This window comes from Lupinus angustifolius, unplaced genomic scaffold, assembly GCF_001865875.1.
Source record: "Lupinus angustifolius cultivar Tanjil unplaced genomic scaffold, LupAngTanjil_v1.0 Scaffold_15_138, whole genome shotgun sequence".
In the NCBI taxonomy this organism is placed as follows: Eukaryota; Viridiplantae; Streptophyta; class Magnoliopsida; order Fabales; family Fabaceae; genus Lupinus; species Lupinus angustifolius.
In genome coordinates, this window is record NW_017718790.1 from 32249 (window position 1) to 49514 (window position 17266).

The 17266-nt window shown below is 29.7% G+C and overlaps 2 protein-coding genes across 2 annotated transcripts; one reads left to right on the forward strand and one right to left on the reverse strand.

Moving 5' to 3' along the window:
- The first annotated feature begins 3362 nt into the window (after nucleotides 1-3362).
- LOC109337928 (EPIDERMAL PATTERNING FACTOR-like protein 6) lies at nucleotides 3363-6630 on the forward strand. The gene is made up of 3 exons (XM_019575017.1): nucleotides 3363-3657; nucleotides 3784-3830; nucleotides 6240-6630. The coding sequence occupies exons 1-3, from the start codon at nucleotides 3519-3521 to the stop codon at nucleotides 6480-6482; spliced, it is 429 nt and encodes a 142-aa protein (XP_019430562.1). The 5' UTR covers nucleotides 3363-3518; the 3' UTR covers nucleotides 6483-6630.
- Nucleotides 6631-13300: 6670 nt separating this feature from the next.
- On the reverse strand, nucleotides 13301-13813 carry LOC109337929. The gene has a single exon (XM_019575018.1). The coding sequence runs from the start codon at nucleotides 13811-13813 to the stop codon at nucleotides 13301-13303; it is 513 nt and encodes a 170-aa protein (XP_019430563.1).
- Nucleotides 13814-17266: the final 3453 nt, after the last annotated feature.

A 17266-nucleotide genomic window follows, 5' to 3' on the forward strand; every position in this document is an offset into this window, starting at 1 on the left:
AATGAGCTTTAATAGGTTGAGTGGTAAAATACAGATTTGTTTGGAAAGAAATATGACTTTCACTATGTGAGTAGCTTTGCTGAAGAAATGGGCAAGAGAGATGGTTCATAGATTATTTTAGAAGAAGAAATGAAGTAGGTAATGGAACATTAACCCACATTTTCAAGCCCAAATTTAAATGTATATCTCTAGAACATCAGATTTTTTTGAGGGAAAAATACCCCTTCAAAATATAGCTTTTAATATTTGAAGATGTCTTATTTGGTAATAATATCACCGTATTGAATTAATAATAAGATAGTAGATGTATTAACAATATAAATATACATATATTATACATCACTTATTTGTATTTTTGTAAAGAATAGTCAATAAAAATTAAAAATGAATTGTGAATGATGCAATAACAGCATATAAAACTTTTACACCGTCAAATTCATACATTTTTACTCTATAAATATTTGTACTTTTATATATCTTTACTCTAATTTCTGCTTTTTTTGGAATCGTTTGGTAATAAATAATACTGATGCAGGGTCTGTTGATAGAAATGTACGGGGTGAATTAGTGTGATCCCGAAATAGGAAAATAAGTGCTGGTGTAGGGCCATGAAAGAGGACCCATGAATATTTTAAAGAATAGTTAAACATTTTAGATAAATTAAAAGCCCACTTTTTTATTTTGTCCAATACGTAAAAATGTTAGCGCCAGATGATTTGGGTAAGGACCACATGATGTTCCCACCCTCCACATTACCATTCCTAGAAACATGTCACCTATTTTTATATTGATCTAGTGGTATAAAGTCTCTTAGATTATTAGGATGACATGAGAATTTTGTTGAACACATAAAATAATATACTTTTATTGAACAAGATATATTTTTCCATTCCTTCTTACAACAAGGTGACATGAGAGTTTTGCTTGAATTACTATCTTCAAACATAATTTTTCTTCCCTTTTCTATTTGTATTTTTCTTCCTTTTGACAAGCTTTTGTAGCAGTTTTGTTTATGTGCGTGTACTTTTCTTGTGAATTTTTTTCTAATGTATATTCTGATACGCATTTTAATTTATGTAAAAGGGTAAATTTGTATTAAATTTTTTATCTATATCTACAATAATAAATGTGAACTACACCAATTATTAGTCCAGATTTATCCATTTTTTGTATGTTAAGAAATCTCTCAGGTTATACATATTTAAAATATCATAAAATAGGATAGAAATATGAGACCGATAGAAGAGGGAAGACGATACTACTAAACAGACACATTGTAAATATGATAAAAATGTAAGAAATAAAACAAAGAGTAATTGTTGTTATTATGGGAAGTGACAGCACAAACAAGCTGGCACTGGATTTGGGCCAAATTAATGAATTTGTCTGGCAGATCCCGTCACTTCATTTTCCTCAACCATAACATTGTCTTTAAATTCTAATTCCTACACAGCATTTTAAGTGTGAATTATTAGTGAAACAAGTTAAAATGGAGTAGGTAAAGAAAGAGTTTTACAAAGTTTTTCTTTGAGAAAAGAAACAGAGAAAAAGATAGAGCAAGAGTGGAATTCAAGGTAATTATAGAGGGAGAGCTTAAAGATGGATAAATTGTTACATGATTAGGACCCAACCACATTTTCACTATTGATAATATATTAATAACTTAAAACTAAAAATTATAGTTCAAATTAAATGAATTTATTTCAAATAATTAAATGTTAATGATTTGATTGCAACAATAATTTTCAAGTAGCAAAGGAAAGGGTTTGTATCAATGGAGGAGTCACATATAGTTTAGGATATGCATGTGAGAGTGAAGAAAATATTTGTATACATTACTCTTATAATTTATATTTTTACACCTCTCGTTGTATAAAATTAAAACCATGTTACTCCCTTATTTATATATTTTGGACCATTCACATTAATTTATACCTTTCCCCCTCAAATCCTCAATCTGTCACGCCTCTATTTGGTTGTGCAAGAAAAAATAAAATAAAAAGAAGAGTAAATTACATTGATACTCATTGAGTTTTAGTTAAATTACACAAATCACCCCTCACTTTTCTAAACTTACACAAACCTCCCCTAGTTTTGTACTTTCATTACACTGACCACCCCTATATAAGAAATAAGTGTAATCTTTTAAACAAAAAATGTGATAAATGCAATTAAGTTAAACAAAACATGATATATTGTGTAGACAAGTCTAAATAATATACAAATCAATGTATCTTTATTATTTTTGGTTCGTTACACTACATTATAAGAGTGATTTAAACAATATTTCTTTATAATTGTTGATGCATTTTGTAACAAAAAAATAATAAAGATACATTGATTTGTATATTATTTAGACTTGTCTACACAATATATCATGTTTTGATTAACTTAATTGCATTTATCACATTTTTTGTTTAAAAAATTACACTTATTTCTTATACAGGGGTGGTCAGTGTAATGAAAGTATAAAACTAGGGATGGTTTGTGTAATTTTACTAAAACTCAAGGGGTGTCTGTGTAATTTACTCTAAAAAGAAATATGTAAAAAATAGATTGAAAAAAGAGAAACAGATGAACACTAGATAAAAAGAAAGAGTATATACAATGTCAATTAAAAATTTAAACACTCATTATTTTATGTTTTTTTACATTATCATTAATATGAGATATGATTTGGGACATAATTTGATACAACTTATCTTATTTTATTTTCTATCTTCATTAGAGGAGAAACAAAATAGTCTCACTCTACTTTTTCTTCTGTGTTCCCATACTCTTCTCTAAACTAAAGAAGAAGAAAAATCATTTTTTCTTTAACTTCTCTCCCCTTCTTCTTTTTCTCCCCGATTTCTATTGTATCAAATGGAGATTAGTGTTATTTTAGTTTGTGTGGGTTTAAGAATGCCCGAAAGACATAAGAAAATCTCCAAACGAACCAAAGACCCAAACATGGTAAAGATTAGGAAGCCATGCATTCACCTTTGTTTTATTACAATCACCTCACTAGAAAAACCATGCCATTCAATCCACATTTTCTACTTTCCACTATCATGTCTTTTCCAATAGTAGATTTGACCAAAACTTCAGCTAATGCAATTAAATTTAATTAAAATTTATAATCAAATCTTATCAGATAATATTAAATATATAAACATTTAATATATATGTTAGTAAAAGTTTTGAAAATTTAGGGGGAGCAGCTGAACTCTCTTTAACTAGCTTATTTATTACAGTGACACTACATTCAGGAGTGGAAAAACGTGTGTGATTTCTGATTTGTTCTCAGACAAATGGGCCCAAAGTGTTGGAGTACTTAAGTGTTTGTGTAGCTTAATACTTGCATGATGGAAAGCACAAAGCAAGATGTTGTAAATAAAACATTTTATTTCTTTATACCTTGAGACTTGAGACTCTACTCTTCAAAACTGTGTGTATCTGAGGCATATATTTGCAACAATCACAGTGTTGTTGCTACTTATTCTAGGGGCGTTTGGAAGGGCTTTTTCTTCTTGTTCATGGAGAGGAAGAAAAATACCAATATCAATAAGGTCATAAACAAAACCAATCTTTATGGCATAGTCTCTTTCTTTTTCATGCTATCAATTTTCACACTGATTTTCAGCACTGCAACCGGCACCACTATTACATGTATAGGTATGTAATCATGACATTGCTATTCTCCACTCCTCTTATTATGCTTAACTATATGAAACTATTTCAAAACATAAACTTGGTACACCTAAATCTAAAGCACACCTCTTCTCCCCTTTTCCAATGCAGATGCCAGAAGGTGTACCATATTTGCCAAAGCTAATACAGATTCTCCGGTAGGATTGGACAAATAAATTAATTATATACATAACATACTTTTTTTTTATTATTATTTATTGTAGGCAAGACTCGAACCTTCAACCTCTTTTATTTTGCCCCTTCTCCCTAACCATCAAACCACTTTATAACTTTTTTCTTTTCTTTCCAAATTTGTTGTAGTTGAGACTCAAGCCCAAAACCTCCTTCACTTCATTTCTTAAACCCTTCACCTTAACCCTAAACACAAATTTTCTTCTACTTTAATCTGTAATCACATGTTCCATATTTCTAGTTTTTAACAGAAATCTTCTATACCCTTTAAATACATATAGTTCTCTATGTCATCAATGAGTAGTCATCTAAAAATAGATTAACTTCCATAAAAAACAAGTCATCAGAATTATTAATGAGTTAGTTGTTTATCATAGGTGGCAAAAATAATAGTACAAATCAGTAGGTATAAAAGATTTATATTCCTACTATTGTAGGTGTAGGGCCTTAACTCCAAATATTTAGCCCCTCTAAAGTGTGGTGCAGGTGCCCATTAGATGATAAATGTGTATTCATAATCAATGGTTGTTTTTTATGAATAAATCATGTAATTGTTATAATCTTCATAACCCTGGATTTATCAATCAAAGGTATGATGACCTGCTAGTACTAAGGTTTAGCTTATTTCAACTTCATTATGTAGCATTCATATATAGCATTTTGTATAATCATGTGATAAAATTATCTCCGGTATGCAGATACCTATGAGAAACAAAAAAAATAAAAAAAATAAAATATATATATATTTTAACGATTATGTTGAAATAACTCACATTCTTTTTACGTGTAAACTTGTAAATTCTTGCCGTTAAAATTTACATCGAACATATATTTACTATTTTCATCATAATTAGAGGGGTTATGTATTATAAAAAGAAGTTAAGTATTATTTTTAGTAAAAAGTATTTAGATGAGTTGGGATTTTGTTGGAATGAAGTTAAAAATATATTAAGTATGAAAAGTGAAACTGAACATAACCTTAAGCATAATATATGTAATTTATCCATAACTTTTATTAGGGTAATTTAAGCTAGCTAGGTCTAACTCTAATTCTGGTATTGAAAAATATTTTTGTAGTGTCTGCAAATTCTTATCCTCACAGATACCCTATTAGAACAAACAGATTCGGTTCCAAAATGAGCCAAAATAGGTGCAGGGTGCAGGACCACTACAGTGTGAGCCATCTGATGCATGGTCAGTGTAGTGTCCCATATGCTTCCTCATTGGGTCCACACTGAATTGATCACTGACTCTTCAATCTTCATTATCACACACTCTTTATAACCCCATTGTCCCACATCACACTTGCAATTAAGCTGTGTTTGGTTTGAAGAGATTAATGGATAGAAGAAGGGATAAAAGTATTTTAATTAAGGTGGCCACTAACTTGCAAACTGCAAGTTAGTTTGCTTCCAAACGAACTATTTTTTTAGCCGTTAAATCGAATGGTCCATAATTTCATCTGTTAAATTCGTGATTGACTACCGTTGTTGTTATTTAGAAGTTGTGATACTAAAGTATGACTTCTGTGAGACCTTTGGTTATAGTTCAAAAGTCGTGATAACAAATTACGACTTTAGTTCAGAAGTCGTTATATTCCATCACGACTTCCTAAAGGCCATTCAGAAATCGTTATATGTCATCACGACTTTATTCTGACTGAAAGTTCTATTACTCCAACACAACTTCCGTTTAGAAGTCGTTATATGGCATCATGACTTCTATATTGACTAGAAGTTATACTATTCCATCACGACTTCTATACTGAATTCGTATAATGTTATCACGACTTCTAAAAGGTGGACAAAACGGTAATTGTTAACTAAATTTTTTCATCCAACGACAATTCCTTCCAAGCGAAGTAATATGTTGTTCGCATATTAGTTTTGGCCATTAATTAAAATCTATTTGTTTGGTTCAACAATATGGAGGGGACTGAAGGATAGAAGAAGGGATAAAAATAATTTCATTAAAATATCTTTGCTTCAAAACTTGGGGGGAAATGAGATAGAATAATTAGTTCAAAATTCTTTTCATCCATTTTTATTAAGATCTCATTTTTATTTACTTACTCATCAATCGGATGAGTAGATACTCGCCTTTGATTATATTAGAAAAAGATTTCTCTTTCGGCCATCTTCCATATACTTCTCCTTTCCCCTTTCCTGCATTAAAATCATTCTCTTTTCTTTTTATCATTTAAACTTAACACGGTGTTAGAGAACCACGTGTTACATCCAAATTTTGCATTTGTGTGATTGAATTTCAACCTTATTGTTTCATTATTAGCTTTCATGTTTATTTTTTAAATTGGATTATAATTGTGATTGTGTTGATTGAACAATAATTATTGGAAAATTATATAATTTTGCCAGAAATTTGAGGAGAGAATTAGACAAGGCATGATATTTGAAGGCATAAAAGAGTTCTCCCTAGGTTGGGCAAGAAGGTTTCTGGGTGGACCTGGGTCATCGCCGCCACAATGCACATCTAAGTGTGGCAATTGCACACCCTGCACACCGGTCCATTTGCCGGTGCCGCCAGGCACACCGGTGATTGCGGAGTACTACCCGGAAGCATGGAGGTGCAAGTGTGGGAACAAGTTAAACTTGCCATGAACGTATTTGGCTATTTGAGATGTTTTGTCTTCTTAATACATGTGATTGTTTTCATTTCCAACAAGAATATAATATGTATAATTACCCGTCATTATACATGTCATATTTTATTGAGAATAACATCATAATGATTTGAAAAGAGTATTTAAGTTTTGCCTAATACCTTTTTAAGAATCTGATGAAACTTGATTAGTTTTAGTTTGCGGTTAATATTGGATACCAGAACAAATAACATATACGAGCTTGTAGATGAATTTTTTAAATTTATATATCATAGATTTTGAACACAATTAACAAAAAGTTTTATGGTTGCACCATATTGATCGTTCCTTCAGTGTTACTATTTACAAATATAGTCTTTCCATCAATCTAATGAAGCTCTAAATCAAACAGAGCTATTTTTCTAAAAGAATCATTCGAATAACTATAAAAAAAGTTTCATTATAATATATATCTTCTTTTTAGTACAGACTTTATCAACTAGACGAGCTTTCTATTATTATCATGTATAGACTCCATCTCATTTTTCATGGTATTAATCCACTTTTGAGAGTTAGCACTTTGCATAACTTGATAGAAGTTGCATAGGTCATCCTCTCTTAAATTGATACATTCTTTATGTTATTGAAGAAATACAATACAATCATTGGAGATTACATTTATCATATCTTTAGTGGATCCTTAATAATATTTTCACTTCTTCATGTTATTGAATTTGATCTATAAGTATTATTCCTTATAACGAATATCTTAGTTCAATGAGAGCCTATATGTCTTATGATTTACTTTAACATCTTATATTAGTTTTATGCATAATAAAATTGATAATTTATTGTTCTTTTTTTGCTGTAACTATTGTGTTATAGTTAAAAATAATAGATTGATCTCACCAAAGTGTAAATTATGACCGACTGGAAATAGACATGTTTGAGATCACATTACATGAAATGTTTACATCACTCGTCCATATTTGATTTGTGTCATTTAGTATATTCATATGGTGATCCTTGTGATCGAGTCATGTTTAACTGTGATGAAGGTCGCAATAGTTCCATATTTGATATATAAGATGTACTGCATTGTATAAATAAGAAGTCTAAATATAAATAGTGTATATTTGCACACACAAATATGAAGCTCAAGTAGATGATTGTTATAAAATTTTTAATTTATGATTAACGATTGGACACCTTATATTTAATACAAATGTGTAAACTATTTATAGAAGGAGTTAAAAAATAAGTGATCTAATATTTACACTACATAAGACTTCTAAAAATTGATATGAGCTTAATAAATAGATATCCAAGTTTGCCCATATGAAATAATAGGAACCTATATATTAATGCATCAGGAACTGTTATAGTCTCCTCTCCTCATTAAAGAGAAAATGAAGATTCCTTAATAAATTTAATAATTTAGTTGAAGAAAATCATCATATCACCAATACCCTCAAGGGATACCAAAATAAAATATTTAAAAACATTGATCAAAGAGAGAAGATCCACTTACTCCAAGAGTAAGTTTAAAAGACTTATTCTACACCTAAGACATCAATTTTATGAAATATAATGGTTTAAATCTACTCACTAATTCAAACTATTGAATTTCCTTAAAATTGATGGCTAAGATGCAAAAAACTTACTCTTGGAATAAATGGACCCCCTTCCTAAATCAAAATATGTATTTTTATTATTTGAGATCATGAAATTCATGATCGTTATACAATATTAGTAATTCACTAATTATAATAATTCCAACATGGTTTTCCTATTATAGTATACCTTTCAATTCTTCTCGCATCTTTATTCTATTGTTTTTTTCTCTCTCCTCAATAATGAAAGTAAATGTATAATTGGTGAATAAATATTTAATATTATCTTGAAGTTTGAGAATGACTCTTAATTATAAATATTTTATTATAAAAATTACAGTTGTAAAAACGGAGAGAATATTATGAGAAAAACATATAATATTCGCATTATAATTATATTATTCATCATTTATATTTAATCATGATTAATTCTTAGATATAAATAATACTGAAGGGTTATTAAGCGTGTTCATAACATGAACAACGGAAAATAATTCATCTATTTGTGTTAAAATATGTATACACTATAATAAGTAGAAAAATATGTTTATAAATATACATCAGGAGACTGCGATGTCTTTTGAAAAAAATTTCCTTCAAAAGTATGAAGGTCATACACGCGTATCCACACACAGATCAATCCTTATTGTATCAACACTTATCTATGGAGCAAAAATTCAACTCAAATAAAACCAAAATGAAAGGACTGAAGGTTACGTAAGTTTTGGTTTATATAAAACCAAAATCTCTTTCAATCCATTTAGTGATAATTAACAACTAATTTATTTAGCATAAATTTTGATTTACAATTAATAAAACCAAAATCTCCTTCAATCCATTTAGTGCCAATTAACAACCCATTAATTTAGCATAATTTTTTGTTTTTGGTTTTCAAAATTGACTATCAATTTTAAACCTTTGAAATATTGCAATTAAGTCTCACTTAATTATATTAAAGATGACTGAATAAACTATTTAATTTAATCAATAATATTTTCTCGTCTAACAAAAACCAGAACACTCGTTAGTGTGTGACGCGTAGGTTCATTACTAATCCGGTAGTAAATTAACTCATTAAATTACTATTCAAGGTTGGCATCTAGCAACACTCCTTAACGACCGAATAGAAATGAAGTACCATCTTTTACTTCAGAATCATTAAAAGATTAATATAATATTTTCTTCTATCTTTACAACTCTATGTTAACTCTAGAATATAGTATTATTGTCAAATTCTAATAAGTTAACTCGTAGTGAATGACTTCAGAAACTCATTTCTTCATTCATTCAATTCCTCTTGGCAATGTCTTTATTTCTATAGAGCTCAAAATCATTACCATGAGTTGATGGATTCTTTCGTGATTAATCATTAATTCTACAAGGATTTAATTATACCAAATAATCATTCAACTAATATCACAAGGCATTAGGTGTCCAATATCAAAATATAATAAATAACTTGTTAATTACTATGGTAATCTCAAGTCTAAGGAAAATATATATTTCTTCATAAAAATATCATATTCACAATTCAAAGGTAATATATTAATCAGTCAGTTCAATGACCACATCTCTATATACACCATTTATATGTGTAATTTAATAAATGACATCTATTAATCTTTATCTAATAAAGACTATTACACATATATTAATCAATCTGGATTAATAGTGTCCTAAGCTCAATAAGCCTATGATAAAAAACAATTTAGATTAAAATTATAAAAGATTTATTTCTCATTATTATAATCATTATAATAATAAGTCTCTAATTTTAATCAAGGACCTTTCATATTAATTATTTTGATAAAAAATGAATATGATATTAAGATAATAATACATATAACTTTATTATTATAAACATGAAAAATTGGTTCTTGGGCTTACATTATATCCCAACGCATTATATCTCAATAATCTCCCTCTTGCACTAGAGCCAATCAGTCGTGTACCTCATTCACATCTCCCACTTGTGCTTATCAAACTTTTTTATGCCAAGTGCTTTTGTGAATGGATCTGCAACATTATCTTTGTCATCAACCTTTTGTAGCTTAACATCACCACGTCCAATGATTTCTCTAATTAGGTGATATTTTTGCAAGACATGCTTATTCTTTTGGTGCGATATAGGCTCCTATCCTTGAGCAATAGCTCCATTATTGTCACTCAATAAAGTAACTGATTTATCCATCGAAGGAACTACATCGAGTTCAGTTAGGAAGTTTTTTTATCCAAACAGCTTCTTTAGCAGCTTCACTTGCTGCTATATACTCTACTTCAGTAGTTGAATTAACTATTGTCATTTTTGTTTGGAACTTTTCTAACTTATTGCGCCTCCATTCAAGGTGAAGACATAACTAGAAACTGATTTGACATCATCCTTATCTGATTGAAAACTTGCATCAGTGTAACCCTTTAACTTGAGTTCAGACTCTCCATATATAAGGAATTGGTCTTTACTTCTTCTTAAGTACTTAAGAATGGTCTTAACCATTTTCCAATGTTTCTCACCTGAATATGCTTGATATCTACTAGTTACACCCAGTGCATATGCAATATCTGATCGTGTACAAGTCATGGTGTATATGATAGCTCCCACTGCACTAGCATATGATACTCTATTCATGTGTTTCCTCAGTAGTCTTAGGACAATTCTGCCTACTGAGAGTAACTCCAGATCCTATAGGTAAATAACATCTTTTGGAGTTGTCCATGTTATACCTCTTCAAGATGGTATCAATGTACAAGGATTAGGAGAGTCCAAACATTCTTCTAGATCTATCTTTATAGATCTTTATTCCTAGAATAAAATTTGCTTCTCTCAGATCCTTCATGGAGAACTGTTTTGATAACCAAGTCTTTGTAGATTGCAATGTCGGGATATCATTTCCTATGAGTAATATGTCATCAACATATATCAATAGGAAGATGATCATGCTCCCACTGACCTTTTTGTAAATACAAGGTTCTTCTTCACATCTTACAAAACCAAACATTTTGATTGTGTTGTTAAAGTGAATATTCCAACTTCTAGAAGCTTGATTTAATCCATAAATGGATCGTTGTAGCTTACAAACTTTATTATGATCAGACATAGGTGTAAATCCTTCTGATTGTGTCATATACACATCCTCTTTCAACTCTCCATTAAGAAAAGTTGTTTTCATATCCATCTGCCATATTTCTTAATCATGGTATGCTGCTATAACAACTAGAATCCGAATCGATTTGAGCATTGCCATATGAGAATAAGTCTCGTCATAGTCTATTCCTTTTTTTTTGACGATATCCCTTAGTAATAAGGCGAGCTTTATAAGTCTCAACCTTTCCATCTGCTCCAATGTTTTTCTTGTAAACCCATTTACAACCAATTGGTTTTATGTCCTTTGAAGCCTCAACTAAAGTCCATACTTTGTTGGTTTTCATGGAATCCATTTCAGATTCCATTGCTTCTTGCCACTTCTCATGGTCCAAGCTTTGCATGGCCTCTTAATAACATTTGGGATCATCATCAATATGATAATCCTCATTTGCTATTGTATCTTGCACCATCAAGTTTAATCTACCTGGTGCATGATGTGATCTCGTAGATCTTCTAAGAGGCACTTGTGCATCTGAATCCCCTTGTTCTGGATTCATTGGTTGTTCCATTTGTTTCTAAACTGGTTCAGCAACCTGTTCCTGAAATGCAACCGAGTAATGAACCGCAACATTTGATGGTGGTAACCTTTGTGTTAGACTTAAAACATCTAAGCAAGGTTGCTCAAGTTCCATATCATGTTCTTGAGCATTAAATGTTTCATTGGTTTGCTTCATCAAGCATTATTTCGTTACAGTGAATTCCTTCTGCAAGAAATTATCTTTCTAAAAAAGTTCCTCCTATTGCCACAAACACTGTATGGTTAGAAGGGTGGTAAAAATAATATCCCATTGTTTCCTTAGGATACCCAATGAATCTACACTTGTCAGACATTGCTTCAAGTTTATTCGTTTGTAATCTCTTAACATAGGCTGAGCATCCCCAAACTTTAATGTGCTTAAGGCTTGGTTTGCGCCCTTTCCATATCTCATATGGCGTTGTAGAGACAGATTTTGTGCGAACTTAATTTAACAAATAATTTACCGCTTCCAAAGCATATCCCCATAAGGTTATTGGAAGATAAGTGAACCCCATCATGGATCTAACCATATCTAATAAGGTCCGATTCCTTCTTTCAGATACACCATTATGTTGTGGCGTACCTGGAAGGGTCCATTGTGAGAGAATTCCATTCTCTTTCAAATAATAAAGAAAATCAACATTAAGATATTCTCGTCCTCTATCAAATCTTAGCATCTTGATACTTTTACCAGTTTGCTTTTCCATTTCACTTTGAAATCTTTTGAACATTTCAAACGATTCAGATCTATGTTTCATGAGATATAAAAACCATATCACGAAACATCATCAATGAATGTAATAAAATAAGAATATCCTCCTCTAGCTTGAATTCTCAAAGGCCTACAAACATCAGTATGAATTAGTCCCAAAAATTCAGAGGCTCTTTCTCCATTTCCAATAAATAGAGATTTGATCATTTTGCCTTTGAGACAAGATTCACAAGTCATGTATGATTTATAATCATAATTGTCAAGGTAACCTTCCTTATGCAACTTGCTAATTATTTTCTCACCAATATGACCGAGTCTACAATGTCAAAGATATGTTTTGTTTACTTGATGATCTCTTTCTCTTTTAATACTAGAAACATGCATAATCGAATTAAAACACACTTGAGGTAAAACATAAAAGTCGTGTTGGATATACTCATTCGCATAAAAGATGTCATTATTATAAATTGAGCAAACACCTTTATTAAAAACAAAGCGATAACTATGAATATCCAACATCGAAATTAAAATAATGTTCGAAACAAAATTAGGAACATAGTAGCAATTTTTCAAGACTAGTACATTGTCAGTCGTCATTATTAATGAGAATATTCCTATAGAATTGATTGCAACACTTGCTCCATTCCCCACTTGGAGATTGATTTCTCCCTTCTTCAACCATCTAGTTATTTGTGTCCCTGCAACGAATTGCAGATGTTAAAACTACTATCAGTATCTAATACCCATATTGAAGAATTTGTAACTGTTAAGGAAATCATGAAAATATTTTTCATTAATGTTTCACCTTGTTTCTTTTCTTTCAAAAATCAAGATATTTGCATCAATTCCTCTTTCAGTGTCCATTCTCCTTACAAAAGAAATATTCAGCGTTGCTTTGGTCAACACCACCTTTCTTGTCCCTAGGTTTGGTCACACCACCTTTAGGCACGAAAGGCTTCTTTTTGGACTTGTTATTCCATTTGCCTTTTTTATTGTTGGACTTTCCAACTACCAAGTTTGATCCTTGGTTCTTTCCAGAGTCAATTTGATTCTGGTAGTCAATTAACATATTCAACATCTCATGCAAGTCACAATCCATCTTATTCATGTTAAAATTAATAATAAATGGTGAGAACGAATCAGGGGGTGACTGTAGAATCAAATCTTGGGATAACTCTTTCCCAAGTTTGCAGCCCAACTTCTCAAGTTTTTCCATAAGACTAATCATCTTTAGAACATGAGGTCCTACGTGAGCATTCACATTCAACATGGACCTAAATAGAGTCTTAGACAACTGATATCTAGCTGTCATACTTTGTGCACCATACATCTTCTTAAGATATGCGATGATATCAGTTGGGTCCATGTTCTCATGCTGCCTCTAGATTTCATGACTCATTGATGCTAATATGAAGCATTTTGTACTCATCAAGTCCTATAAGTACTTCTTATAAGCAAAAATTGTCTCAACATCATCTTTATTGACTGGTTCAGGCATAACAGACTTATCGATCGTATCGATAAGTTTCTCGTGCATGAGAACAATTCTCAGAGTTCGGTACCAGTCATGAAAGTTGTTTCCAACCAACTTTCCATCTGCGAGTATCGAACGTAATGATAAAGAAGACATGTCGAAATATCTACACATAGTTAAACAAATATGTGAGAACATATTAATGTAAAGAGATATATCACAAATAAAATACTCTCATTTACTACAATAGCAATTTAAGAAATAAAAATTTCTTCTAGTGTAAATATAAAATAAATGCCTTTAAAATTATGAGAAATACTTGGTTGTCAAGTCATTTCTAATGCAAATTTTAAGACAAATGTATCACATACAATTTTATTCAAAATAATAAATAACAAATAGCTACCTGTTTGTCAGGTCATTTCTATATGTATAATTCAATCAATCTTTACACTCCCTAGGTAGTCTAGGCGATTAGTGATTAAATTAATTTTATTGATTAATTGGTATCACATACCATGTTAATCCTCTTAATTACAAGTCCTCTGGTAGTCAGATCGTCTCTTGAAATTAAATAATTATCACACTCTTAAAAAAATGTATCTTATACAAAATAATTGTAAGAACATTAAAATAATTTTGTCCATCACACCTCATCACATGAAACTTATGATTAATATATATACAAATATATATATATATTCTAGAATTTGTAACTGTGATATATAAATCTAATTTATATATTAGTACATTAATTAATCATTATTAATTAATAACTATCAAATTATATATTATAAACCAATATATTGTTGTAAACATTTATTCATATGTTTCTAACTCATATAACCAAATCACTCAGATTTAATTTTTTATTAGTATGACAATCAACACGTTAACAAAAATAATTCACTTACTGGGAATTAAAACCCAATCATTGAGTGAATTAAAACCGCAAACAACAAAAGTCAATATATTCAACATTTTACAGTATTATAATTATATGATTAAACACATTCATATATAACTATTATATATTAACAACAACACATATTGATCTCTACACTCTTATAAATAAACTATTAAAAATATTAATAACATAACTCATTATATGTATTTGCTGGATACAAACTTTTACATAAGATTGTTTAGTTTTTCATAAAACTCTACACAATCCAACACATTCAAGTCATGTGAGGAATGTAAAAGCCAATAACTATGTGATCAAATCAACAAAATAATCACTGTGAATAAAAGTTAAGAACATGATTCAACACATTGAATAAAAAATTCACAGTCCACCAATTTGCATTTTACACTCAATAAAGTTTAAGGGTTTGAATAATTTTAAGAATTGTTCATATCTCAGTCCCAATAATTTCATGCAATCATCATGTGATGAAATAATAAAAACAACCCAAAATGTTCAAGTCATCATTGTCTCAATAATTTAATCAGTTTAAAAAAACCTATTAACATTGCAGCATAAATTAAAACACAAAAAACTTGCTCTGGTACCAATTGAAGGTTTATTAAGCATGTTCATAACATGCACAACGGAAAATAATTCATCTATTTGTGTTAAAATATGCATACACTATAATACGTAGACAAAAAATATTTATAAAAATACATCAGGAGACTGCAATGCTTTCGAAAAAGTTCTCCTTCAAGAGTATGAAGGTCCTACACACGTATCTACACCGAGACCAATCCTTGTTGTATCAACACTTGATCTGTGGAGCAAAAATTCAACTCAAATAAAACCAAAATGAAAGGACTGAAAAGAAAACAATATGATTCTTTGTATATTGCCTATGTTACTTTCTACCATGAAGGTTATGTGAGTTTTGGTTTGTATAAAACCAAAAGCTCCTTCAATCCATTTAGTGACAATTAACAATTCATTTATTTAGCATAAATTTTGGTTTATAATATATAAAACCAAAACCTTCTTCAATCCATTTAGTGCCAATTAACAACTCATTAATTTAGCATAAATTTTGGTTTTTGGTTTTCAAAACTGACTATCAGTTTTAAACCTTTGAAATATTACAATTAAGTCTCACTTAATTATATTAAAGATGACAGAATAATATTATTTGTATTTTTGGTGCTAGCAAAAAATAAAATAATATTCCACTTAAAAGTAAATATACAAAATTAAACTATTTAATTTAATCAATAATATTTTCTCGTCCAACAAAAATCAGAACACTCGTTAGTGTGTGACCTCGTAGGTTCATTACTAAACCAGTAGTATATTAACTCATTAATTTACTAATCAAGGTTGGTATCTAGCAACACTTCTTAACGACCGGATAGAAATGAAGTAACATCTTTTACTTTAGAACCATTAGAAGATTAATATAATATTTCCTTCAATCTTTACAACTCTATGTTAACTCTAGAATATGGTATAATTGTCAAATTCTAATAAGTTAACTCGTAGTGAATGACTTAAGAAACTTATTTCTTCATTCATTCAATTCTCCTTGGCCAATGTCTTTATTTCTATAGAGCTCAAACTCATTACTATGAGTTGATGAATTCTTTCTTGATTAATCATTAATTCTACAAGGATTTAATTATACCCAATAATCATTTAACTAATATCATAAGACATTAGGTGTCCGATATCAAAATATAATAAATAACTTGTCAATTACTATGATAATCTCAAGTCTAAGGAAAATATATATTTATTCATAAGAATATCCTATTGACAATTTAAAGGTAATATATTAACCATTATGAATTCTCCTTTTTGTCAGTTCAATGGTCATATCTCTATGTGCACTATTTATATGTGTAATTTAATCAATGAGATCTATTAATCTTTATTTAATAAAGATCATTACACATATATTGATCTATCTGAATTAATAATGTCCTAAACTCAACAATCCTATGATCAAGAACAATTTAGATTAAAATTATAAAAGATTTTATTTCTCATTATTAGCATCTCTATTATAATAATAATCTTTATTATAATAATAAGTCTCTAATTTTAATCAATGACCTTTCATATTAATTATTTTGACAAACAATGAATATAATATTAAGATAATAATACATATATTAGAGAATAACAATTAGTTATTCTTATATTTCATATGTTGAGTAAATTGGCTCATTTGTCACATGCACAATAGGCCAATTTAGCACATGCCTAATTAGTTGTTAGGTTGTTATTTCAGTAACTAACTTATGTTAGTTACTGATTTCTTCTTTCTGTTTTTGCTATCTCTTTATTTAAAGAGATAAGCCATCTCTTTGTATTCGATTTTTAGTATGCAATAAATAAAAGTCTTCAAATATATTCTTCTTTTTATCTTTTCACAT